The sequence below is a fragment of the Schistocerca serialis genome, chromosome 1, assembly GCF_023864345.2.
Source record: "Schistocerca serialis cubense isolate TAMUIC-IGC-003099 chromosome 1, iqSchSeri2.2, whole genome shotgun sequence".
Classification (NCBI taxonomy): Eukaryota; Metazoa; Arthropoda; class Insecta; order Orthoptera; family Acrididae; genus Schistocerca; species Schistocerca serialis.
This window is the reverse complement of record NC_064638.1, coordinates 690,116,442-690,143,608: the sequence shown is the minus strand read 5'-3', so window position 1 is coordinate 690,143,608 and position 27,167 is coordinate 690,116,442. Positions and strand designations below refer to the sequence as shown.

The window sequence follows — 27,167 nt, the reverse complement described above, 5'->3', positions numbered from 1 at the left end:
TTCTCGTTATGCTGTGTAATGCCTTTAAAGTATGAGCACATCCATCATTAAAATTGACAATAATATTTTTAAAATTACTCAGTGTAAACTGTATGAGTGATATTTTATAAGCACAACACAAATATGTAAGCTTCTTATGTGTGTTGTTTCTTACAGAAAAGCCTCGGGAGTTCAAAGAACGACAAGGCTTCAATCGCCGACGTGGTGCAATGCGCAGACGTGTCCATCAAGTAAATGGACACAAATTTATGGCAACTTTTCTTCGGCAGCCCACTTTCTGTTCACACTGTCGGGATTTTATATGGTTTGTTAGATGCAGTTTCAACTTACCTATTACTGAAATGTAGCATAGCATTGGTACAACTTATGGTATAAGAAATATTTTTCCTTTCAGAGTGACACTTAATTATTTGGCACTTCTAGGAATGAACATTTTATATTTTTACGGTTCTGTATCTCAACTAGTAAATAGCGAACCCTTCTAGGATCACTTGTTGTCTGTCCATCTGTCTGTCTGTCTGTCCGACTATTCAGAACCCTTTTCCTCGTAAATGGTGAGATGTATCAAGTTAAAATTTATGTCACATATTAAGATCACAATCCCTTGGTGATGTAAAAAAGCTTATAAGTCAATGTAATCAAAAGATATGTCAATTAATGTCAAATATTTCGATACTCGCAAACTCACTCATCGAAACCTGTCGGGTACTTCCCATGGATCTAGAACCAAGAAGTTTGGCAGGAAGAAAGGTTTCACAGTATAAGTAAAGGGAAAAAAATCCAAACTTGTTAATTTGTAACTATATCACATGAAAAAAAACTTTTTTTGTCATTCGTTATCCAACTATCTGTCTGTCCCTCTGTGTATTAAGACCTCTTTTCATCAGCAATGGGTCGACATATTGAATAGAAATTTATGTCCCATACTGAGGACTACAGTCCTTTGATGGTGTAAATATGTGAAGTTTCTAAGTCTATGTAATTGAAAGATATGGCGATTTTGTCACAAGTTTTGATACTTGCAAACACACTGATTAAAACCTATAGCGTACTTCCTCTTGATGTAGAATCATGAAATTTGGCCAGAAGAAAGGTTTCACAGTAGAAGTAAAAGATAAAGAATCAGAAAATTATTATTTTGTAACTATCACACACAAAAATGTTTCTTTTACCATTTCTTATCTGACATCAAACATGAAATTAAAACATTCTTGAGAGTCTTGGAATCCCTGAGACCAATACCTTGCTTGTCTCATGTCAATAATAGGTAAAAATCATTGAGGTCCTCGATACCTTGAATGGATGAACTGTCTATATGGATAATTAAGTTTATATGGCACCCTCAGAGTGAGAATCTTACACCTGGACAATTTTTATATTTTTAGATAGCACAAAAAGCGAGTTTTGTTGACTAAACGTAGTAAGTATTATTAGAACTGTCTCAATGATATGACTACTCACCATGCAGAGGGTGGGGGGTGGGGTGGGGGGGGTGGGGGGGGGGGGGGGAGAAAAAAAAGGAAGAAAAAAAAAACAGACAAAACTTGGTGACCCTGTTTGTTTGTAGAAGCTGATGCTTCCATGTTTGATAAAAGAAAAAAAATCAATTGAGGGAGATGGGATTTATGAAAATTCAGTAGCTAGGTGAAATGAAAATCAACAATCATGCTGCTGATTATAAAATTCCCTCTAGTTTTGTCTAAATGATCAATGACACAGTCAGTCTTCCTCCTTGATCCTTGTAAAACTTCACAGAACTCTACATTTTATCCTCTCTACTTCAGGTGTCATCAGTACTTTTAGTGCCTCATTTCCTAAGTTCCTCGGTATCACTTGATGTAATTCGATTACATTCCGTCACCCATGTTTTACTTCTGTTGATACACATCTTGTAACCTCATTTCAAGACAGTATCTATTCTGTTTAACTACTCTTACAGGGCCTGTACTGAATCTGACAGAATTACAATGTCATCAGCAAACTGCACAGCTTTTATTTCTTCTGCGTGAACTTTAACTCCTTCTGCAAAGTTTTCTGCAACTATTGCTTCCCTTTCATGTCTTTCAAGTGTTATACCTGCACCCTGGTTTCTGTACAAGCTGTATATAACCTTCCACTTGCTGCATTTTATATCTTTTTGACCATTACTGATGTACCAATGCTGGCCGGTTTGTTAATAGTCCGGAGGTGCAAGAAATTATCACTTTGACCTTGCAGAACAATGCTTTATTTGCATCCTCTGAGGGAATAAGGTGGTACACAAGAATAGCGAAAACAGATTGGATAAATACACAATCTTACATAGATAAATGTATTTCCAAGAAGAACATTACTTTTACTTGGCATAACTACAAAAGAGTAATAACTGACTAGAAAATAAAAACAGAACTATTATTTCTCAAAACAATATGTATGCTCCACAATGGCTGTGAAATATTCAACACTAATTCCAGCACCCCTGGTGGCCGGCATGGAAGGTCCACTGATAGCTGCGATATAAACAAAACCACGCTCACGCACAACACATGTGGCACTTTGCTACACTACAGAAAGTGAACTTTGTTGCTACAACAGCAACCTTGGTGAATGCGAAGCACCGTCCAGGTAATGCGCAGCGAAGTGCGCATGCCAACCCTATCTCATCGTGCAGGTTGGTGGTGGTACTTTGATAATAGAAGGGGGTTCTGCAACAGCTGGAGGCAGTTCTGCAACAAAGGGAAATGGTGTCAGTGCTAGAGCAGGAAGTTGCGGTCATGGGCAGTTGTAAGCAGGATCCTCATGCAGAACATAACCTTGTTTCACTCTTATCAGTTGACACTGTAGATGATTTTCCATTTAGGAGTATCTCAAAGGTGTGTTCTCCTCATTGCAACATCTTGTATGGGCCAGCGTATGGCTGTTGTAGTGCAAGTCTAATGCCATCTGCACAGAGCCTGACGTGAGTGCAGGACACTAAATCATGAAGAACATAGGTAGCAGGAAAGCTGTGTCTTGAAACTTGGAGAGGGCAAAGTGGAATGACATGTTTCCTGAGCTTAACTATAATGTCATTATGATCCTGACCAAGTGTCTGTGGTGGTGGTGGTGCTTCGCCAAATTCTCCAGGAAGTCATAGTGTGTTGCTGAACACTAGTTCTGCGGGTGAAGTGTCTAAGTCAGATATGTACACTGTCCGGAGACCCAGTAAAATCATTGGTAACACAATAGTCCAGTCTGATCCATGGCATATGATCGCTGCCTTGAGTGCGCAACACCAGCACTCAATTAAACCACTACTGGCCCTATGATAACTAGTAGTCTGGTGGTACACTGTGTCGCAGAACTTGGCTAATTGAGAGAATAGTTCAGCCTTGAACTGGTGGCTGTGATCTGTCGTCACATGTAATGAGCAACCAAAGTGAGAAATCCAGCTTGAGGTAAGCACAGAATCTACTGTTTCTGCTGTTATGTCATCTGTCGGAGTTGCCTTGGACCAGCGTGTCAGGCGATCAATCATAGTTAGAATATATCGCTGTCCGCTGGAAGGAGGCAGTGGGACTATGACATTGATGTGGATGTGTGCTTCTCCTGCATAGGTCAATGGAAGGTTTCAAATTGCTTTGCTGACTTTAAATAAGTACATGCCCATTCTTGGCAATCTTTTTGCACTCTGGGCCACACAAATCCGAAGCTGCAATGTGGAAGGAATACACAGAGGGGGCCTACATGGGAAATGACCTTGAAGATGATGTTCTAGAAAGTGAAGAGGAATTAGGTAAAGACAAGATGGGAGATATGATACTGTGAGAAGATTTGAAAGATCTCTAAAAGATCTAAGTGGAAACATTGTCCCTGGAATAGACGAAATTCCCTCAAAATTATTGAGATCCTTGGGAAAGCCAGTCATGACGCAACTACTCCACCTGGCGTACAAAATATTTGAGACAGGTGAAATACATCCAGACTTAAAGAAGAATGTAATAATTCCAACTCCAGAGAGAACAGGTGCTGGCAGGCGTGAATATTACTGAATTATCGATTTACTAAGTCATGATCATAAAATATTGACGTAAATTATTTACAAAAGACTGGAAAAATTAGAAGAAGGTGAGCTTGGGGTAAGCCATTTTGTGTTCTGGAAGAATGTAAGAACATGTGAAACAATACTGACCCTGCAACTTGTTTTAGGAGATAGGTTAAAGAAAGGCAAACATATGTTTATGGCAATTGCAACTTAGAGAAAACTTTTGACCATGTTGACTGAAATACATTCTTTGAAATTCTGTAGGTAGAAGGTGTAGCAACAAAGTTCACTTTCTGTCAGTGCAGTGAAGTGTCATGTGTGCTGTACGTGAATGTGGTTTTGTTTATGTTGCAGCATTGAATATTTCACAGCCACCATGGAGTGCACATACTGTTTTGAAGAATAATAGTTATGTTGCTATTTTATAATCAGTTATTTTTCTCTTGTAGTTGCACTGAGTAAAAGTAATGTTCTTCACGGAGATACATTTATCTATGCAAGATTGTGTATTTACCTGATCTGTATTCACTACTCTTTGTGCACTGCCTAATTCCCTTGGCAGACACAAATAAAGTTTTGTTTTGCAAGGTCACAGTGACAATTTTGCGCCTTCAGGCTATTAACAAACCAGTCATCATTGATACTTTAGTAATGGCCAAAGTGGTGACTGTGATGTGATTTGAAAATGCCAAGAAGTGCAGTTCCACTGTACATGACATGACAGAGTCATTAGAAGAAATAATTCCAACAGTCATGAGACTCACAATGTGGTTACTCACATTCTGGCTACACAATCTGGTGCTTTGGTTTGCGCAAGTCAAAGCCAGCTTCCTCTGTGGTGGTATTGCTATGGACTCCACAAAATTTGCACTGGTCATCAGTAAATTAGACAATCATTACACCGCGAAGTACAAGATGTAATCACTGTACTGGTGGCAGTCAACGCATATGAGGAATTGAAGGCTGAGCTGATAAAACGTGTTTCCACATCAGAAGAGGAATATATAGGACAGGTCTTAACTCAAGAAGACGTGGGAGAATGCAAACCATTGCAGTTTTTATGGCACTTGTGCACCAAGGGAGACATCGTTGTGCCTGATAGCCTGCTGCATACGTTGTGGAGTCGCTGTCTGCTGCCACACATACAAGCAATCATAGCACCGCAGACTGACAGACCCTTGGATGCAGTGGCCGACTGTATAATGGATGCTACAGCCAGGCTACAATTAGTATGTCAGTAGCAGCATGCAATGGTGCGGTGGCGGTGTCAAACAATCTAACACAAGCCATGCCATCCGCAGCTCTGACTGGTATGCTGGCAGTGACACATCTGAGCCTACCACTGGCTACAATAACTCATGTGGATCATGATAACCTGGCAGTGAAAGTCGACTACCTCACCAAATGAATTGACAAGTTACTCTCTCGACATCCTCAACTACTTATTCCACCACAGGACAAGAACAACCCTCCATCTGTTGGTACCACAAGAAATTTGGAAACCAGGCACGTAAGTGTACATCTCCTTGCAGATACACCAATGCCAACAGATGTCACATGTCAGATGCTTTCTCTGATTATGAAACATGATCCCAACGCCTCTTTGTCAGTGACAGAAAGACAGGCTAACAAGTATCTAGTAGATATCAGCTTGGATTTATGTATTCTTCCCCATAAACTACTACATTGTTACCCACAACATTGTTCTTCCTGTCTGCTGACAACAATTCATCGATCAAAACCTATGGCACCCAGTGCATTGAATTGGACCTAGGAGTACACAAGATGCAGGACTTTACCATCACAAACGTCACCTAGCCTATCATCAGTGCCAATCTGTTGGCGCAGCACAACTTGCTACCTGACATCAGGAACGCGTGGTTGGTCAATGGCATCACCAGGCTGTCGACTTCTGGATTTCACTGCCACACAGCCGAGCACTCTGACCAAGTCAAACAAGCAGATGCTGGAGAGTACGACCATCTACTCAAACAGATTCTGGCCATGACATGGCCCCTGGGAGCACCCAAAGAGGTATGTCACAATACCTTACATAATATCATGACTACAGATGGCCCACCAGTCACTTGCTGCCCTCTGCATCTAGTGCCCAACCGGTTAGCTATCGCAAAATCAGAATTCGATGTTATGATGAGAGAAGAGATTATACGACCGTCTAGTAGTCATTGGTCATCTTCACTACACCTTATGTCTAAGAAAAGCAGCATGTGGCTCCCACATAGTGATTACTGTGCTCTCAATGCCCGGACTGTACCAGATCGATATACCTCGCCTCTACTGCACTATTACAACTACAATGGTTTTTACTGTTTTGGACTGTGCTAAGGCTTATATACGGATACCAGTTGCAGAGGAAGACATTCCACAAACAGCACCTGTCACCACTTTTGGTTTATTTGAAAGCAAATACATGACATTCAGCTTGAGTAATGCTGCACAACATTTTATTGGCCCAGTACTGCAAGGACTGTCATGCTCATTTGTGTATCTATATTATGTTTTAATTTTTTCTTCAACTGCATAACAACACAAACAACATCTGTTACAAGTTTTAGAGCGGCCCAAAAAATATGGGGTATTGTTAAATATAGCCAAATGTGTGTTTTACAGTCGCAGAATCTCATCAAAACTGCTCATTTCCCTTACCAGAAAAAGTGGAAGCCATACTGCAGAGCTCATGAGCTACGTCGGTTTCTTGATATGTTCATTTCCTACCATCAGTATCTGCCACACTCTGCTGAAGTACGAGAACCACTTATTGCACCATTGGTTGGTCCAAAAGTCAAGGGAACTTCACCAATTCAGTGGATTGATGATATGATTCAGCCTTTGAAGTGGCAAAACACAACATAGCGGACACAGTGCTCCTCGCTCACCCTTGCATTAGTAGTGGATGTGAGCCAGACAGTGATCAGAGCCACACTGCTACAATTAAATGAAGGTGCTTGGCAACTTTCAGCATTTTACTCACACGAGCCTTTGGCATCTCAATGTCTGTTGAGTGCATACAATCGTGATCTCCTCACGATATATGGCACAGTAAAATATTTTTGACCTCAGCTGGAAGAGAGAGAATTCACTATTTTCACTGATCATGAGCCATTGATGTATGCATTTGGGCAGAATAACAACAACTGTTCATTGTGTCAGTGCAACCAACTAGTGTTTATTGCAGAGTTCATTACTGACATCAGACATGTAGCCAGAATCAACAATGTGGTAGCAGATTGCCTGTCCCGTGCTTCTGCTGTTACAAACAACTAAAGCGTAATAGACTTCACAGAGGCACAAAAAACGGCTCAAGAACTTTTTAACTGTCTCACTGATCCAGCGACAACAATTGAGCTAAAGTTAGAAGATGTACCAGGTTCTGACATTACGCTTTATTACCGTCTCTCTGTGGGAAAACCAAGACCATTCTTGCCAGCAGGGTTTCATGAACTAGCTTTTGACAAATTACACAATTTAAGTCATCATAGTGTCAGGACAACAGTTCGCCTCATCTCACACCGATTGCTGACATTCGTGCAGCTGCTTCTCTTTTCACCAAAGGGGGATCTTTAATCTTCGCCTAGGTGTTAGCTATCTTTCCCACCATTATAGATGCTTCTAGAGCTTTGCATTTGTTCTCTAGCTATTCCTCCTTAGTCATTTTTCACTTTCTGTCAATCTCATTTTTTAGACAGCTGTATCCTCTTTCATCTGCTTCATTTGCTGCATTTATGCATTTTCTCCTTTTGTCAATTAAATTCAGTATTTCCTGTACAGGGCTATTACAAATGATTGAAGCGATTTCATAAATTCACTGTAGCTCCATTCATTGACATATGGTCACGACACACTACAGATACGTAGAAAAACTCATAAAGTTTTGTTCGGCTGAAGCCGCACTTCAGGTTTCTGCCGCCAGAGCACTCGAGAGCGCAGTGAGACAAAATGGTGACAGGAGCCAAGAAAGTGTATGTCGTGCTTGAAATGCACTCACATCAGTCAGTCATAACAGTGCAACGACACTTCAGGACGAAGTTCAACAAAGATCCACCAACTGCTAACTCCATTTGGCGATGGTATGCGCAGTTTAAAGCTTTTGGATGCCTCTGTAAGGGGAAATCAACGGGTCGGCCTGCAGTGAGCGAAGAAACGGTTGAACGCGTGCGGGCAAGTTTCACGCGTAGCCCGCGGAAGTCGACGAATAAAGCAAGCAGGGAGCTAAACATACCACAGCCGACAGTTTGGAAAATATTACGGAAAAGGCTAAAGCAGAAGCCTTACCGTTTACAATTGCTACAAGCCCTGACACCCGATGACAAAGTCAAACGCTTTGAATTTTCGGCGCGGTTGCAACAGCTCATGGAAGAGGATGCGTTCAGTGCGAAACTTGTTTTCAGTGATGAAGCAAAATTTTTTCTTAATGGTGAAGTGAACAGACACAATGTGCGAATCTGGGTGGTAGAGAATCCTCACGCATTCGTGCAGCAAATTTGCAATTCACCAAAAGTTAACGTGTTTTGTGCAATCTCACGGTTTAAAGTTTACGGCCCCTTTTTCTTCTGCGAAAAAAACGTTACAGGACACGTGTATCTGGACATGCTGGAAAATTGGCTCATGCCACAACTGGAGACCGACAGCGCCGATTTCATCTTTCAACAGGATGGTGCTCCACCGCACTTCCATCATGATGTTCGGCATTTCTTAAACAGGAGATTTGAAAACCGATGGATCGGTCGTGGTGGAGATCATGATCAGCAATTCATGTCATGGCCTCCACGCTCTCCTGACTTAACCCCATGCGATTTCTTTCTGTGGGGTTATGTGAAAGATTCAGTGTTTAAACCTCCTCTACCAAGAAACATGCCAGAACTGCGAGCTCGCAGCAACGATGCTTTCGAACTCATTGATGGGGACATGCTACACCGAGTGTGGGAGGAACTTGATTATCGGCTTGATGTCTGCCAGATCACTAAAGGGACACATATCAAACATTTGTGAATGCCTAAAAAAACTTTTTGAGTTTTTGTATGTGTGTGCAAAGCATTGTGAAAATATCTCAAATAATAAAGTTATTGTAGAGCTGTGAAATCGCTTGAATCATTTGTAATAACCCTGTATTATCAAAGGATTTCTACTAGGCCTCGCCTTTTTGTCCATTTGATCCTCTGCCGCCTTCACTGTTCCATCTCTCAAATCTACTCATTTGTATTCTTTTGTATTCCCTTCCACTGTTTCAGTCAAATGCTGTCTAAAGTTCTCTCTGAAACTCTCAACACTGATTTGTTCATCTTATCCAGGTCCCATCTCCTCAATTTCCAACCTTTTTTTGCAATTTCTTAAGTTTTAACTTAATTTTCATTCAGTCATTTGTGATCAGTGTTTACATCTTCCCCTGGAAATGCCTAATAGTTTAAAATCTGGTTTTGAAGTCTTTGCCACACCATTACATAATTCATGTGAAACCTTCCAATGACCAAGGTTTCTTCCTGATTCTTAAGTCAAGTGTTAGCGATGACCAAATTATGCTCTTTACAAAATTCTACTGATGGCTTCCTCATTCATCACATTCCCCAGCCTATATTCTTCTACTATTTTTCTTCTCTTCTTTTTCCCACTATTTAATTCCAGTCTCCCATCACAATAAAATGTTCCTCTCCCGTAATTGTCTGAATGATTGGTTTTATCTCATCATACATTCTTTCAATGTCTTCATCTTCAGAGGAAGTAGATATATAAACTTCTACTACTATGATGGGTGTTGGTTTCAACCCTAGGCTGGCTACAATAAGGTCTTCATGGTAGCTTATCCACTCTTCCATTTTCTTATTCATTAGTAGACCTAGTCCTACATTACCCCTATTTGATTTTATACTTATAACCCAGTACTCACATGACCAGAAGTCCTCGTCTTCCTGCCACTGCACTTGTTAATTTCCCCCTATATCTAACTTCAAACTATCAATTTCCCTTATTAAATTGTCTAACCTCCCTGTTCAATTAATGGATCTAACATTCCAGGCCATGACCCATAGAATGCCAATCTCTCTTTTCTTATGATAGTATCCTCCTGAGTAGTCTCCACCCAGAGGTCTGAATGGGAGACTATTTTACCTCATAATAATTTAGAGATGATGCCATTGATATTTAACCATATTCAAGAGCTGCTTGCCCTAGGAGAAAATCACAACTGTAGTTTCCCCTTGCTTTCAGCTAGTTTCCCCATTGCTTTCAGCCATTCATAGTACCAGTATTTCGAGGCCATGTTGGCCAATGTTACAAGGCCAGATCAGTTAATTATCCAGACTGTAACATCTGAAACTACGGAAAAAGCTACTAGCATTAGAAATATTATGTTCAGTACTACTGCAATATCATTGTTAAAGTTAAGCATTTCATTATTATCATTACTACATTCCAAGTTAGTGATCTGAGATCACTGCACACAAATGTATGACGTCTGACAAAATCATCAGTTTGATTACGTTTGTAATTTGTAAATAAATAAACATGTGTGCATCATCTTTAAATCCACTTTGTGTTGCATTGCAATAGGAATTTTTTTCTGATACACAAGTCGTATTTCTTGGTGTGTTCTTAGTTGTTCTGATTATTACATTTAAAACAAAGAAATTTGACATGGTATGTGGGGAAAAAATCCAGTTACCATTTAACATGAATTGGTTTTAAATGTGGGGTACATACACTACTGTCCATTAAAATTGCTACACCAAGAAGAAATGCAGATGATAAACGGGTATTCATTGGACAAATATATTATGCTAGAACTGACATGTGATTACATTTTCACTCAATTTACGTGCATAGATCCTGAGAAATCAGTACCCAGAACAACCACCTCTGGCCGTAACAATGGCCTTGATACGTCTGGGCATTGAGTCAAACAGAGCTTGGATGATGTGTACAGGTACAGCTGCCCATGCAATTCAACACGATACCACAGTTTATCAAGAGTAGTGACTGATGTATTGTGACGAGCCAGTTGCTCGGCCACCATTGACCAGACGTTTTCAATTGGTGAGAGATCGGGAGAATGTGCTGGCCAGGGCAGCAGTCAAACATTTTCTGTATCCAGAATGGCCCGTACAGGACCTGCAACATGCAGTCGTGCGATATCCTGCTGAAATGTAGGGTTTCATAGGGATCGAATGAAGGATGGAGCCACGGGTCGTAACACATCTGAAATGTAACATCCACTGTTCAAAGTGCCATCAATGCGAACAAGAGGTGACCGAGACGTGTAACCAGTGGCACCCCATACCATCATGCTGGGTGATACGCCAGTATGGCAATGACGAATACACGCGTCCAATGTGCGTTCACCGTGACGTCGCCAAACATGGATGCGACCATCATGATACTGTAAACAGAACCTCGATTCATCCAAAAAAATGACATTTTCCCATTCATGCACCCAGGTTCATCATTGAGTACACCATTGCAGGCACTCCTGTCTGTGATGCAGCGTCAAGGGTAACCGCAGCTGTGGTCTCCGAGCTGATAGTCCATGCTGCTGCAAATGTTGTCAAACTGTTCGTGAAGATGGTTGTTGTCTTGGAAATGTCCCCATCTGTTGACTCAGGGATCGAGATGTGGCTGCACGATCCGTTACAGCCATCCAGATGCCTGTCATCTTGACTGCTTGTGACACAAGGCCATTGGAATCCAGCCTGGCATTCCGTATTACCCTCCTGAACCCACCGATTCCATATTCTGCTAACAGTCATTGGATCTTGACAAACGCGAACAGCAATGTCGCGATACGATGAACCGCAATCAAAGTCAGAAACATGATGGTACGCATTTCTCCTCCTTACACAAGGCATCACAACAACATTTCACCAGGCAACGCCAGTCAACTGCTGTTTGTATATGAGAAATCTGTTGGAAACTTTTCTCATGTCAGCACGTTGTAGGTGTCACCACTGGCGTCAACCTTGTGTGAAAGCACTCAAAAGCTAATCATTTGTATATCGCAGCATCTTCTTCCTGTTGGTTAAATTTTGCATCTGTAGCACGTCATCTTCGTGGTGTAGCAATTTTAAAGGCCAGTAGTGTATATCATCGATGAAAGTTTACATTTGAAAACAGGTATGGGATGAAAATGATTAGTGATACAAAATAAATGTTGAATTGTAATTTCAGGTTGCTCCAATACAGTGTGGAGGACAAAATGATTTTGACCTTTACAAAATGAGTTGATTAAAAATTAGTCAAATTTGAAAAGTCTAAACATATTGTTAGTGTACTTTACAGAAGAAGCATACAGTGATTTCTACTGCCTGGCATTGTATAACTTGACTTATTCTACCTCCCTCAAGGATCTCATTCATGACAGGATTTATGAAACCTGATGTATGAATGAATGATAAAAACAACTGACAGATGTCTGTTGAGATAGTAAAATGAGATGTGATATGCAGAAGGAAGAAATGGAAATGTGTAAACTGGGAGATAAATTCAAAGATTAATGATATGCACCTTGAAAGGAAAAAAATAATTTTTCAGCCCACAAAACTATAGCAAGGAGCAAAGCTTAAATTGTATTTCAGAATATAAAATTTTTGGTCATTATCTTCCAAGTAATTTATTGTACTTATTGTTACAGGGGCATAGGAAAGCAAGGCTATCAGTGTCAAGGTAAATATGATACACACTTTTGTAATTACAACACAACTTCCATTATTATTATTATTATTATTAAAAATACGTAATTTGGCATCTGACATGTATTTCATTTTATTTTCAGTGTGCACCTGTGTTGTACACAAACGTTGTCATAAGTCAGTTGTCACAAAGTGTCCTGGTATGCGAGATCCCAATCCCTATGAGGTAAGTACAATGTATTTGCAAGTGTATGTTTGATTAGAGAAGTCATGTCATGAACTTAATGCTCATTTAATCACAAATCATGGGGTTGTACTTCAATCCTCTGTTAAACTTAGGATTTATTTGGCATTTACTGTGACTTCCTTTGTTTGTCCAACAATTTTTCTGGCACTAACCATGACTTTCAACTTTGTCACTATCAAGTGTATGTGAAAAATCTCAAGTTGAATCATGCTTTAGATTCCTTATTAAGCTATAGGTCCCTACGTAACTGGCATGGTAAGCTATCTTTTTGGCTTTGTAAAGGAAGGAACATATCATCTTCAGCAGGATCATTATTGCTAAACAATTGTTTGAGAGCCAGTAGTGCTTTATATTTCCACTAAATAGCAAGAGCCATGGAGCATGTAGTTAAACTAAATTTCCTTGTAAATAAGATAAACATTAACCTGGGTTTGAACACCACTATGCTTCGCCACATGTGATCTTATTGTCTAATACTGTCTAACTGATGCTTTCCCACTGATAATTCAATGTCTGTCTGATAATTCTTCAACTCAAATACTTTATGATAGACATTTTAGTAAGTTGATTGGCTTAGGCTGGCTCTCAGTCCATCGTAACTCTTTCTGGAGTGCCAGCTGCATGCTGCGCTGCCTGTATATGCAGAGGCTTGTCAGTTGTAGCTGACAGCACACTGGCAATACTGTACAGGGATCCATTAAACAATACCTGTATTAGTTACTTGTGGCAGGAAAGTTCTGGTTGAATGTAAATACGCTTTCAGTGAATGGTCTTCTTTGACCATTCACTGAAAAGTAGGAGTGCTGAGTCATCAACAGGCACCTTTTGGAGTACATCTTTTCTTACGCTGAAGTACAGATATGTGCACAAAAACACACACACACACACACCCCTACCTATGCCTTTCCTGTTAGCTGGGTGTAGGTGCACAGTACCTGGCATTCTGCATCCAGCCAGCACCACATAAAGGCACAGGTGCATGTGTGTCTATCAATGACTCAACTTTTCTGTTTTTCGGTGCCTATTAATGACTCAACTCTTCTGCTGTTCAGTGAGTGGTCTTCTATGCTCCTATCATATGTGTGTTAACTAAATTTTTCTATTATCATCTGTTTCCTGTCATCTTTATAGACAGTGGCAAGGTTATAATTTAATTGATAAACACTTCCCTGAAACCAATAAATGCTTTCTCAATCCCATAAAAATATACTACACATTTGTTGCTGAATAAAATAAAATAGATAACTAAAATGTATCAATGTGAAACTAAATGCTAATGCTTTATTTCATCATAAAATGTTTATTCTGGTTATTTCAGTACCATCATTAGTAAATTCTACACTTCCAGAGACACTGAAATGTATTTTTTGAATATATACACAAGTTCTTATACATATACGTCATTAGTGTAAACTTTACTGATGACTAACAAAAAAGTAATGGTAAAGTATATTGAATATAGTAATATAATTGTTGTGAAAGTGCCTGTTACTTGTCTTAATGTTTTATAGTTACTTTCTGACAAATTTATATGAGATTTATAGTACTTGAGCTATTTTGAATATTATGTGATGAGAGAACTTATACACTACTGGACATTAGAATTGCTACACCAAGAAGAAATACAGATGATAAACGGGTATTCATTGGACACAAATGTTGTACTAGAACTGACATGTGATTACATTTTCACACAGTTTGGGTGCATAGATACTGAGAAATCAGTACCCAGAACAACCACCTCTGGTCGTAATAATGACCTTGATATGCCTGGGCATTGAGTCAAACAAAGCTTGGATGACGTGTACAGATACAGCTACCCATGCAGCTTCAACACGATTCTACAGTTCATCAAGAGTAGTCACTGGCATATTGTGACGAGCCAGTTGCTTGGCCACCATTGACCAGATGTTTTCAATTGGTGAGAGATCTGGAGAATGTGCTGGCGAGGGCAGCAGTCAAACATTTTCTGTATCCAGAATGGCCTATACAGGACTTGCAACATGCAGTCGTGCATTATCCTGCTGAAATGTAGGGTTTCATAGGGGTTGAATGAAGGGTAGAGCCATGGGTTGTAACACATCTGAAATGTAATGTCAACTGTTCAAAATGCTGTCAATGTGAACAGGAGGTGACCGAGACGTGTAACCAATGGCACTCCATACCATCACGCCGTGTGATATGCCAGTATGGCGATGACGAATACATGCGTCCAATGTGCATTCACCTCGATGTCGCCAAACATGGATGCGACCATCATGATGCTGTAAACAGAACCTTGATTCATCCGAAAAAATGACGTTTTGCCATTTGTGCACCTAGGTTCGTTGTCGAGTACACCATCGCAGGTGCTCCTGTCTGTGATGCAGCATCAAGGGTAACCGCAGCCATGGTCTCTGAGCTGATAGTCCATGCTGCTGCAAACATCGTCGAATTGTTCGTGCAGATGGTTGTTGTCTTGCAAACGTCCCCATCTGTTGACTCGGGGGTCAAAATGTGACTGCACGATCCGTCTTCGTGGTGTAGCAATTTTAATGGCCAGTAGTGTATATAAACTTAGGTGGTGGAGCAGATAAGTACGTAAACTATCGCACAATATGAGAGGGAGTAAATGCAATATATGCTTTGTCGCCATGATTCTCATTTAAGAAAACAAGGAACTTAATTTCCATAAAAAAAGCCACTGAAAAATAGCATTCATAACTGGTCACTGAAACAAGCAGCTGTTAGTTATGTACAACCGTATACAACTATTGACAATAAGACATTGGGAATTTCAGGTAGGAATATATCACTGTAGGGAAAGGCAGATAGCTACTTATTGTAAAGAAGACACTTTTAGTTGCAGACAGGCACAATTAAAAGACACTAACATAAAGCTTTCACCCACAGCCTTCATCAACAAAAGAGAAACACACGCCATTCATACCAACAAGCAAGCACAACTCATGCACACATGTTTGCCAACTCTAGTGTCTCCAGCTCCATGCTAGAGTTGGCAGACATGTGTGCATGCGGTGTGCTTGCTTGTGGGTATGAATGGTGAGTGTTACTCTTTTGCCGATGAAGGCTGTGGCCGAAAGCTTTATGTAAGTGTCTATTGACTGTGCCTGTTCGCAACTTAATGTGTCTTCATTATGGTAAATAGCTATCTATCTTTCCCTACAGTATTGTTACTATCAATAAGAAATGAATAAAGGCTTAACAGCACAGAGTAGTTGTGCAACATAAAAATAACACACAAGTTCAGTACTAGTGCAAGGATACAATCATGTGACAGAACTATATATGACAATAATCTCCTTTCCATGGTCCTCAGCTGGTTTATGGTCAACTGCCCTCCAGCCACCATAAGCAAGAAAAATGTCTTTCAGTTTTGCTCTAGTTGTAAGGACAAAGAGAAATTTATAAAGACATATAATGACAAGTAGTAACAGAGAATCAATAGTATTAAGTTTCTGAGTCTTCACTTAGGATACAAACTAAACAGGGAACGTTTTACACTATGAAGAGGACAAACTTTACTGCTTTTATTATTTAGAATACTTTCTCACATTGGTGATCACAGTTGCAAATGTAGTGTATTATCTGTGATAGCAACGCAATTGGCTGCAGAAGACAACATCAGACACAATAATGGGATGTACCATGAATTTTAAAAAAATACTGACATAACTGAAAAGCAGGTGTTAAGTGCACTGATACCAAAACTATCCATTCATTTCCCACAGAGCTTAATATTGAACAATCAACAAATACAGCTCAAAAATGGATTTACGTGGTTTCTGTTGTCTCACTCTCTCTGCTTTGAAGATAAGTTTTCAAATTTGAACCTACAAAATAAATTATTATCAAAAGCAGTTCCACATTAACCCATCTCCCCCAAGCTCCAATATAAGTATTATACATGAAATTATTTTCACATAGTCATTGCATAGTTTGTTTTTATACGCGTTTTGAAGGGAGGTGTACCAGTGCTGTGTTGGGAATATACATATGGATTGTCTTGTTAAGCATTATATCACTGTGTGTTGTACAAGTAAAATTTTTTAATGGTTGCATTCGTGGTGGAATCACCAGTGTGTGAATCTGTAGAAATAGTATTATAATATATAAATAAAAAGATCCTATCTGCATTCAAAATAATGTGCAATGAGCACACACACAATGTCTCACAACCAAAATAATGAATTGAACAATAGCATATCACATATAATCAATAAAATTTCATGAAAACATTAAAATTGGCCCTAAAGTCAGTAACACAAATACAGAGTGCAACAAACAAAAGTTGCCCTGAGAACAGAGTTCCAGGTATGAAAAACACACTAGAGGAAAGGAAATACAGTACCAACCTGACTACAGTAGATGTTGAAAGTGACCACCATTCATGTCTTCACACTTTTGGACCCTGGTAAGTAAGTTGTTGAAGACGGATCAAAGCTGGTCTGCTGAAATTGCTGCAATATCATCAGAAATGTTCTGCTGCAGTTCTTGAAGACTATGAGATTTTTAGCAATACACATTAGACTTGAGGGCTCTTCACACAAAATAATCGCACACTGACAGATCAGGTGACCATCTAGGGTTGCGACCAGACTGACTGCTGCTAACAACACTGTCAGATGTGAAGATCATGTAAATGTGCTCCAAGGTTCGTTTGGCTGTATGGGCAGTTGCTCCATCCTGTTGAAAGTAACTCTAGGTCTTTTCCTCCTCTGTTAATGTGCCCAGTCATATCCACTCATCATGGCCACTATTATTTGCCCCACCCTGTATAATAGTCAGTGCAAAAACAGAAACGAAAAATAAATGCAAAGACATAATAGCTAAAATGCAATACATATAAACAGATGTACAGTGCAGTGACAAGCAGAATTGTTAAAAACACTGTAACAAATGCTACTGATAACTTATAAGCAGAATTTTTCAAGTGAATATACAGCAAATATCAGAAAACAACACACAAACAGGAAGTAACATCAACATGAAAAATCTGTGGATATAGGACACCAATAAATAAATTTGTATGCTACAAAAGGAATTAGCAGATACCAAGTACATCATTTTTCACACACACACACACACACACACACACACACACACACACACACACACACAGCACAGCACACAGAAACAAGATTTTCATGTTGCTCATATGTATGTATCAGTCCCATCACCTAATTTCAAATACAGAGTTCTTCTACTACATAATAGCTTCAACATCTGTACCACCCAACTTCCAACTACACAGCAACAAAACAGAGGACTCTAATAAGCCCTAGAGAACATCTGATGTAACAGAGCATTCGGCTGTGTAGCATAACTGTATATAAACCACCACACTGCAAATAATAATGCATGGAATGCACACCATCACCCTGACATATCCAATACTTTAGCTGTTTTGGAATTCATCTGTCTTCCCATTGTTGAAAAGTGGTCTTGTCATATGCAGTTTTTGCTGTCTTTTCCATACATAGTTATAAGAAATGGTTCTCACAGAAGAAAATCTATATAACAAGGTTTAGGAGCTGCTGCCTTCATCAATATTTATACCACAAGTAAAAAATTTGAGCTTCAGAGTGACACTGTCTTTGATAAATTAAAGCTGTCGTCAACCTAATGGTTGGTTTGAATTGCACAGTACATTACTAGGCATGGTCCAATTGGAGGTTGTACACTCTCGCCTTTCTCCAGCCTTTTAATAGCCTTGTCCAGCTCATTTATAGAGGGAGCTACAGTTTAATATGGGTTCTGAACCACTGTGCAATTTTTCACATCAATTCATTCTCAGAAGTGAAATAAGTGATAACAACCAACTGGAAGTCCAACACTGGATCTCCAGATTTGTAATGAGATACTTGCTGAGCTGTCAAAAACAAAAAAAGAAAAAAGAAAGAAAGAAAGAAAGTGTTTATTTTGTAACATCATCATCATCATCATCATCATCATCATCATCATCATTACGGGTTAATAAAGCTCTCATTACCCTATAAAATGTGTAGTATATTTCCTTCTCCATTTTTCTGCTCTCAAATAAGTAAACAAATACCAGCAATTGTTTTTCAGTGTAGTGTACGAATATCATATTTTCTTGCAGACAACAGGAACGCAAGGACAACGCTTCAGTGTGAACATCCCTCACAGATTTATGGTACACAACTACAAGCGATTCACGTTCTGTGATCATTGTGGTTCCCTCCTCTATGGCCTTATTCGGCAAGGCTTGCAGTGTGAAGGTAAACATCATGTTTTTATACATCTTATATAGTTTTACAAGATAATGAAGTATCTATAGGAAATAAGTACAAGTACAAGCATATGTTTTTTGACCCAAATCTTTTATATAAATATTTAGATGAAATAAGAATATCTGAGATGTTAAATATGTGTGGTCATTTGGGAGGTAATTTAAAGTCAGTACATGCATGATTTTTCATGAAGATCTGCGTGGTTGTATACCGTCTCTAAACATTTTGTAATCGAGGGAGATGTGGGGAATGGGAACAGCAAACTCCAACCATCCCATTGATTGCTTTTGTAAGAAGTATTGCATTGGGAGGAAGCCCCACTGCACTCACTCAGTTCAGTCACTGTATTTATGCTTTATTAAGCATACTGGGCATCTACACTTACTCTGCATAGAAAGCATTTGTTTTGAAGATTTATTGGTAGATAACACCTGTGATGGAGTCAGAACTATTCAGTTACTCATTCTTGCTGAAACAACCAGAAAATATGAATTTGTCATTTTAAAATAATGGAGATCAACCTCAAGAAAAAATGTACGGATTGTATGAAGAATACATAGGTCTCAGAAAATATAGAACAGAGATATGAAAATAAGGTAGTGGCAGGTGATCAGGCAGTTCAAGTCTTCCACTTTGCTTTTAGAACCAAACAAGATGAACAAGATGAACAAGGTGTAAACTATCAGAAATCAAAGTTATCAATGAAAATAATCAGTTTTTGAAAATATAAAATAATAGGACAGATCAAAAATCTACTCACCAAGTGGCAGCAGGAGAACACACATACAAAGGTACTGAAATGTCCAAGCTTTCAGATCCAGTAGCTCCTTCTTCTGCGAGAAGAGGAAGAAAGAGGGGCGAACGAAAAGGATTGGAGGGCTTTAGGAAATGTTGAGAGTTCAGAAAAGTCACCCAGAACCCAAGGTTAAGGAGACTTACTGGATAGGATGAGAAGGTCCCATCTGGTAAGTCCTCCTGACCTGTAGTACTGGGTGACTTTTTCAAACTTCCCCATTTCCTAACCTCACCAGTCCTTTTCCCCTTCAACCCTTCCACCAGAAAAAGGAGCCACTGGCTCCATGGCTCAAAAAGCTACAAATTTGAGTACTTTTATACACGTGTTCTCCTTCTGCCACTTAGGGAGTAGATTTTTTATCCAATTACATTAGATATCTTAATTAAAAATAAGGAAATATTGCAAAATGATGGTGATATTGGTTTTAGAAGATTCAGCTGCATGGTTATCAACACCCTTACAGGATTTGAGTACTATATGCAGTGAGATGAACTAAGTCTATCTTCCTGTGAAATCTTTTGAGGACAGACACTCATGGGCACATTCTAGAGACTCAGAAAACTGTCTGGCAATGACAACACGACAGCAATTGCTTAACAGTATAATAAATGGCAAGTAAAAATTACCCATTAGAATGTGCATATTTGCATATGTGTATGTGCCATTTTCCAACACTTTAATAAAACCTTATAAAATACTTAATAAAATTATAATTTGCTTAAAAAATCTAAATCTTTTTCCCATTTACATGATGTTGACTGAACTGTAAAAAAATAGGGGAAGTGCCAACTACTACATGAAGAAGTGAAAGTTGGTTAACAGTTCTGTACATGAATGTTAAAATTATTTAACTTAAATTAGGCTGTTCCAACACTGCCCCAGGGGCACAGGGCTGGAGAACACCAGTCAGCTTGCTCATGGGGAGGCATAGCTAGTGTAGGCCACCCACCAAGTATCCCTATTGCACAGGTTCTTCAAATACTCAAACAACTTATCCACCACTGTCCACAGTTGTAAGGCTGGGGCAGTGTGGTTGTGTATGCTGCAGCCCAGCTACCTGACTTCCCGCACCTCAGCTGTTTGCCCACCACTGTCCACTGGTGGACACTCAAGCTGGAACAGCCTGATTTAAATAAACACTCGATACACAGTCAGAACTGTAAATTTATGATTCAGATAATCATTGGTGGTTCAGTAACTGGCTAAATACGATGAACCAGCCACTTTGAGACACATTAAAAAACTCTAGCACTCCCATGAGAGGGCCATCTTCTGTGTGGCGGGTGGGAGGGCTTGTATGTCCAGCAAAATTGAGAGCTTTGCTGGAAGTAGCATAGCTACTGGGGGCTGGGTGTGAGACTAACACTGCCATCTCATAAAATGGAATTGTTGCGGGTACCACACATCGGACTCTGAAGGATACGACTATGGGGCAGTGAACAGGCAAGGAAATAGGTTAATGAGAAGGAAAATGGATATTATTATAGCCAGATGGAATGTGAGGCCTGGCAAATTGCAAAAAATTAGAGACTAAATGGATAAATATAGAGTGAAAGTAGCAGCACTACAAGAACTACTACAGAAAGGACAGGGAGTGAATACATCAGGGAAACATAAACTGATGTATAGTGTGGGTTATAGAGGTCATTATGCAACTGCAGCCTTTCTTGCACATATTAGAATTAATTTTAATACCTTCAGCTGCTGACGGGCATTGATATATATCAACAGGGACAGGTGAAAGTGTGTGCCCCAGCCGGGACTCGATTCTGGGATCTCCTACTTACATGGCAGATGCTCTATCCATCTGAGCCATCGAGGGCACAGAGGATAGTGCGACTGCAGGAACTATCTCATGCATGCCTCCCGCAAGACCCACATTCTCACCTTGTATGTCCACACACTACATTCCCAGTGTCCCACACCAACACACTCATTACTGGTGGAAGACATTCTTACCAAGTCCCATAAGAGTTTGGGAAATATGTGTGCATCTGCACAGAAGGAGAAGGTCATGGCCAGTATTGCCAGAACTGTATACTTATATGGATATGGTGTCTGTTCTTTTGGACATGTCCAAAAGAACAGACACCATGTTCCTTGAGGCTTTCCCGATGGAAATGTTGTATATATGGTTCTCGGGCGAGACATCAGGTGTCATAGTGAAAACTCCACAATATTTCATCAGCGCAACTGCCCGACATCTTCAGGTGTGATGAACACACTGCTAAGGCATGACTAGAGCCCCCTATTTATGCCAGTCTTAGGCAGGAAGTGCGCATGCGTGGAAGGCACCCAATTCGATGGCCAATAGCGATGATATCAACCGATAGCTGGAAGGACAGCAACGCCACCCACAAGAAGAAGAACCAAAGACTTTGACGCACGCACGGAGGCTGCCGCTGCTGCTCTGTGCTGCCATCGGCCGCCCCAGCAACCTCTGTCAGTAGCCGCAAGCAAAAATGCGTGTTCGCGTAAGGCACGTGACTATCCTCCCACTGTCAACAGAATATTTATGTTGCTGGCAAATCCCCATCCGACGTATGACCAATAGTACTCCTCTCTGCTCGATACGACTTCAATATGGCTACTGCTGGACCCCAAGCTGTACTGAGCTGAAAGCCCGTGTCTCTGTTTACAAGATTTGTCAAGCTACACTGCTTCCTTAATAAAACTGTCGCAGTACGAACTCGTCAACGCGAGAATTTTGGTGTGTTGATAATTCATAGAATGGCCTGCACTGAGACAACGCTCAGCCACTGCAGACATCTCTGGTTGCTTCAGACGAGTATAGCGTCGGTGTTCAGTATATCTCTCTTCTACAGTGCGACAAGTTTGTCCATTGTACGACATGCCACAGCTACAAGGAATCTCGTGAACACCAGGTCTTCTTAGGCCAAAGCTGTCCTTAGATGAGCCCAAGAGAGCTCTGAATTTTGCCGGAGGACGAAAGACACATTTAACTTTATGCCTCTTCAATAATCTTCCTATTTTTGAAGACACACCGCCGATGTATGGCAAGATGACCATTCCCCTTTGTTCTTCGCCTTCTTCCAGTTCCTCTTGTTGGGTAACCTGCTTCGGGTGTAAGGCACAGCAAATCTTCCATTCGGAATATCCATTTTGTTGGAAAGTGGTACGCAGATGGAGTAGTTCATTGGATAAGCTGTCTGAGTCTGATATGGCTCGTGCTCTGTGAACCAACATCTTAAGTACGCCACTTCATTGTGAAGGATGGTGACAACTGGTGGCCTGTAAGTATAAGTCTGTGTGTGTTGGTTTATGGTACACTGCGTGACCTAATGTGCCATCTTCTTTTCTCCGTACCAACATGTCCAGGTATGGAAGTTCGCTGTTTTTTATTCTAATCTTATCCTCACAATCCCTGTGCAAGTGACACATATGGGGTTGTAGTATATCCCTAAAGTAATCATTTAAAGCCGATTCTTGAAACTTTGTTTATAGACTTTCTTGGGATAGTCAATGTCTGTCTTCAAGAATCTGTCATTTCAATTCCTTCAGCATCTCTGTGATACTCTCCCATGGTTTAAACAAAGCTGTGACTATTCATGCTGCCCTTCTCTGTATATGTTCAATACCCCTGGTCAGTCCTATTTGGTGCTGGTCTCACATACTAGAGCAATATTGTAGGATGGGCTTCACAAGTGATTTGTACACAATCTCTTTAGTGGATTGATTGCACTTCCCCGGTATTCTACCAATAAACCAAAGTCTACCACCTGCTTTACCCATGGTTGAACCTATGTGATCATTCTATTTCATATCTGTACGAAGTGTTATGCCCTGGTATTTGTATGAGTTGGCTGATTTCAGCAGTGAGTCATCAGTATTATAGTCATAGAATACTACTTTTTTTTAATTTTGTGAAGTATACAATTTTAAATTTCTGAACATTTAGAGCAAGTTGCCAATCTCCGCACCATGTTGAAATCTTATCAAGATCTTACTGAATATTTATGTAGCTTCTCTCAGATAGTACTTCATTATAGATAACTGCATCATCTGCAAAAAGCCTGATTTTACTGTTAACATTGTCTGCCTGGTCATTAACATACAACATGAACAGCAAGGGTCTCAACACCAAAGTTCGTTTTACACCTGACGATTACTCTCCATCCGAGATAACATGCTGTATCCTGCTTACCAAAAAGTCCTCAATCCAGTCATAAATTTTGCTTGACACCCCATTGATTGTTCTTTTGACAATAAGTGTAGGTGCAGTACTGAGCCAAATGCTTTTCAGAATCTACTTGGTTGCCTTGATCCAAAGCTTCCAGTGTGAGAAATGTGAGATTTGGGTTCCACATGATCGATATTTTTGAAAGCCATGCTGGAGGACATTGAGAAAGTCATTCTGTTTAAGATACCTTTTGTATTTGAGCTCAGAAAATGTTCTAAGATTCTACTACAAATTGACATCAAGGATATTGGATGGTAGTTTTGTGGATCACTTCTACTACCCTTCTTGTAGACATGTGTGACCTGTGCCTTTTTCCAAGAACTGGGTACAGTTTTTTGTTTGAGGGCTCTATGACAGATTACAGTGAGAAGAGGGACTAACTCAACTGCAAATTCAGTATAGAATCTGACAGGGATTCCATTGGGGCCTTCAGATTCTTTCGATTTTAATAATTTCAGCTGTTTCTCAACACCAGTGACACTAATACTTCTTTATTCATATTTTCAGTGGTACAAGAATTAAATTGGAGCAATTATCCTGGATTTTCCTTTGTAAAGGAACATTTGAAAATGGAGTTCAGCATTTCAGCTTTTGCTTTGCTACCTTCAATTTCAACTCCTCTCTCATTCCTGCCATGCCTTTTGGTATTGTCCTTCAGACCAGTTACTCATAACTCTCCTCCTCAACCATGAGGTAGTAGCAGGACATAGTATTCTATTACATTTGCTGCAAGCATCCCTGCCTGCTGTGTTAGATTTCTCATTTGCCTGGTTTCCCCAGCACAATGATATTTCCTTCCTTTGCCATTGTAGTACAGGAAAGGTATCTTGTATGTTTTAGTTCACTTTGATTGCTGACTTTGTTTCCTGATGGTCTGTAGGGCAATTAGAAAATCAGAACAGATAAGAAATTTATTCTGTCAATTGTAGATTGTATCTCAACTGCTCTAGCACTTGTAAGACTATGTAGAGTTCTCCATCAAAGACTGTAAATTAATCTGGAAGTTGAATCCTAAAGACAATGCCAGGGGAAAATACTGAGCAGCCAACAGTGTGGCCCCGCCCAGACCCATCAGTGTAAATAACAACTAAATTTTGGCACGCATCTAAAAATATGGGGAATGAAGTCCAAGGTTTTCAGAAAGGTAGGTTGTGCAGCTCCAATACAGTACAGACACAGTTGAGCTGCAGCCAAACAGTGGCTCCGTAAAACAACAGAGAGGATCTGCCAGCTTCCCAGGCTCTGCCATTAGGATACTTTAAGATGTTTACATTTTTTGGAGCTCTTGTCTTCGGAGGTCTCAGGTGTAGCAACAAGGTGAGATTCTCATAAAAGATGAGACTTTACTGACTCCTGAAAGCTATGAATGGTGTCTCCCAGTTGCACTTCATGTTGGGCAAGGCCACACTGTGCACAATTAAAATTGACACTGACATATTTATGTAGGAAAAATTTTTGCCAGTGATTTTGCCCATAATTCAAGTTTTGTTAATGTTAATTAAAGCTGTCAAGCAGTCATCTTGAGCCTAGGAGATGAACAAAAGATTGAAAAATCATTCACAAAAGGAGAGTAATGGTTAGATCTCCTGACTGCAGACACTACATTCTTTATGGCTATTGAAAAAAGTAGAAAACTGGACATACTTGGCTGAGGGACACCATTCTCCAGGGTAAATAGGTCTGAGACTGCATTGCCAACCTTGAATCCAAAATACTGTCCTGAAAGAGAGGGTCCCATTGCAATGGAAAGACAACCCCCGAAGCCCCATTCATACAGTTGTCAGACAGTAGTGTCACAGGCATTTTCAATATGAAAAAAATATTTCTGTCAAGCGCTGCCTACACAAGAAGGTCTCTTGCCTGACTGCTGCCATGCATTAGATTGTTGAGTGTTGAGTGGTACCTACAACAAACACACTGAAAGAAAATGAGAAGATTTTTGTTTTATAAGTCCGTACTAAGTGGTTGTTCATCATCATTCCAATGTTTTCCCTGCGCAACTGTTAATGCTACAATGTAATAACTTCTTGGGGTCATGTGATGCTTCATGGGTTTCTTACTTCCTGCCACACCTTTCGGTATTGTCCTTCAGACCAGTTTTGTTAAAAAGCATGAGGAACAACTTCTTCAACTCAGTATTCAAATGTTCAACATCTCATTATGTACCTTTCTTGGTTGTGGTGGTGTTTGTAAGCCATAGATGACATGTGCTCTAATTCCTCCATACAAAAGATACAGCTGTGCTCTGTGTTGGAGTGTGGGATCATGATTGGCATTAGATATAATTTGTTCGAAGTATTTTCTCATTATTTGTCCAACAGTCTCTAATGTAGCAATTAGAGCACCAGTGTCCTGTGTGGTCACTGTGATGTATGCATTGCCTGTCTCTATGATCCTTCTAATCAATTCCTATATCTTTGCTGATAGTGTGGAATGGGTAATAGAAGTAAGAATTCCTCTCGTGGCTGCTTTTTGTGCTTTCTCATAATACACAGAGACTTTACCCAAACAGTGCAAAAGGTTGCAAGAGTGTCAGCAGATGGATTATGACGGAACTTTTGTAGTGCTATGCCATGTCCCTGATGCCTAATAGCACTACTTGTTCCCCATGGGGTGACCATCTTCAGGTTTCACACCGGACTTCAGGACAGACACAACAGCAATTATGTGGATACTAGTGACATTTTCTACCATATTGATGACGGGCTGGTGTTCAAATGAGCCAGGTTGCTTTAAAATGTACAGGTGGCATTGCATAACATCCACTATGGTGTACTGGTGACAGGTGCTAGTTTGAACATGGCAGGTGACCCAAATGGGAAAATGGTCACTCGAGAGCAAGACCTCTAGCACTTCCCAAAGGACCATATCAGCAAATATAGGAGAGCAAAGCAACAGGTCAATGGCTGTGAATGATATTTTTGCAGATTGAAGTGTGTCACTTTCACTGTACTAAAGAGGCAGACATTGTTTTGCAAGAATAACCTACCCACTGCTTGACCCCTAGGACAAGAGTATGTTGAGCTCTAT

The 27,167-nt window shown here is 40.1% G+C and overlaps 1 protein-coding gene across 2 annotated transcripts in view; it reads left to right on the top strand.

Moving 5' to 3' along the window:
• The window catches only part of LOC126480663 (calcium-independent protein kinase C), a 226,365-nt gene that overhangs the window by 74,606 nt on the left and 124,592 nt on the right, over nucleotides 1–27,167 (top strand). For both annotated transcript variants that reach the window (XM_050103890.1, XM_050103897.1), the window contains exons 3-6: nucleotides 157–304; nucleotides 12,642–12,673; nucleotides 12,783–12,865; nucleotides 18,990–19,128. In XM_050103890.1, the coding sequence (XP_049959847.1) occupies nucleotides 157–304; nucleotides 12,642–12,673; nucleotides 12,783–12,865; nucleotides 18,990–19,128 (402 nt within the window). The remainder of the gene's footprint in view (nucleotides 1–156; nucleotides 305–12,641; nucleotides 12,674–12,782; nucleotides 12,866–18,989; nucleotides 19,129–27,167) is intronic.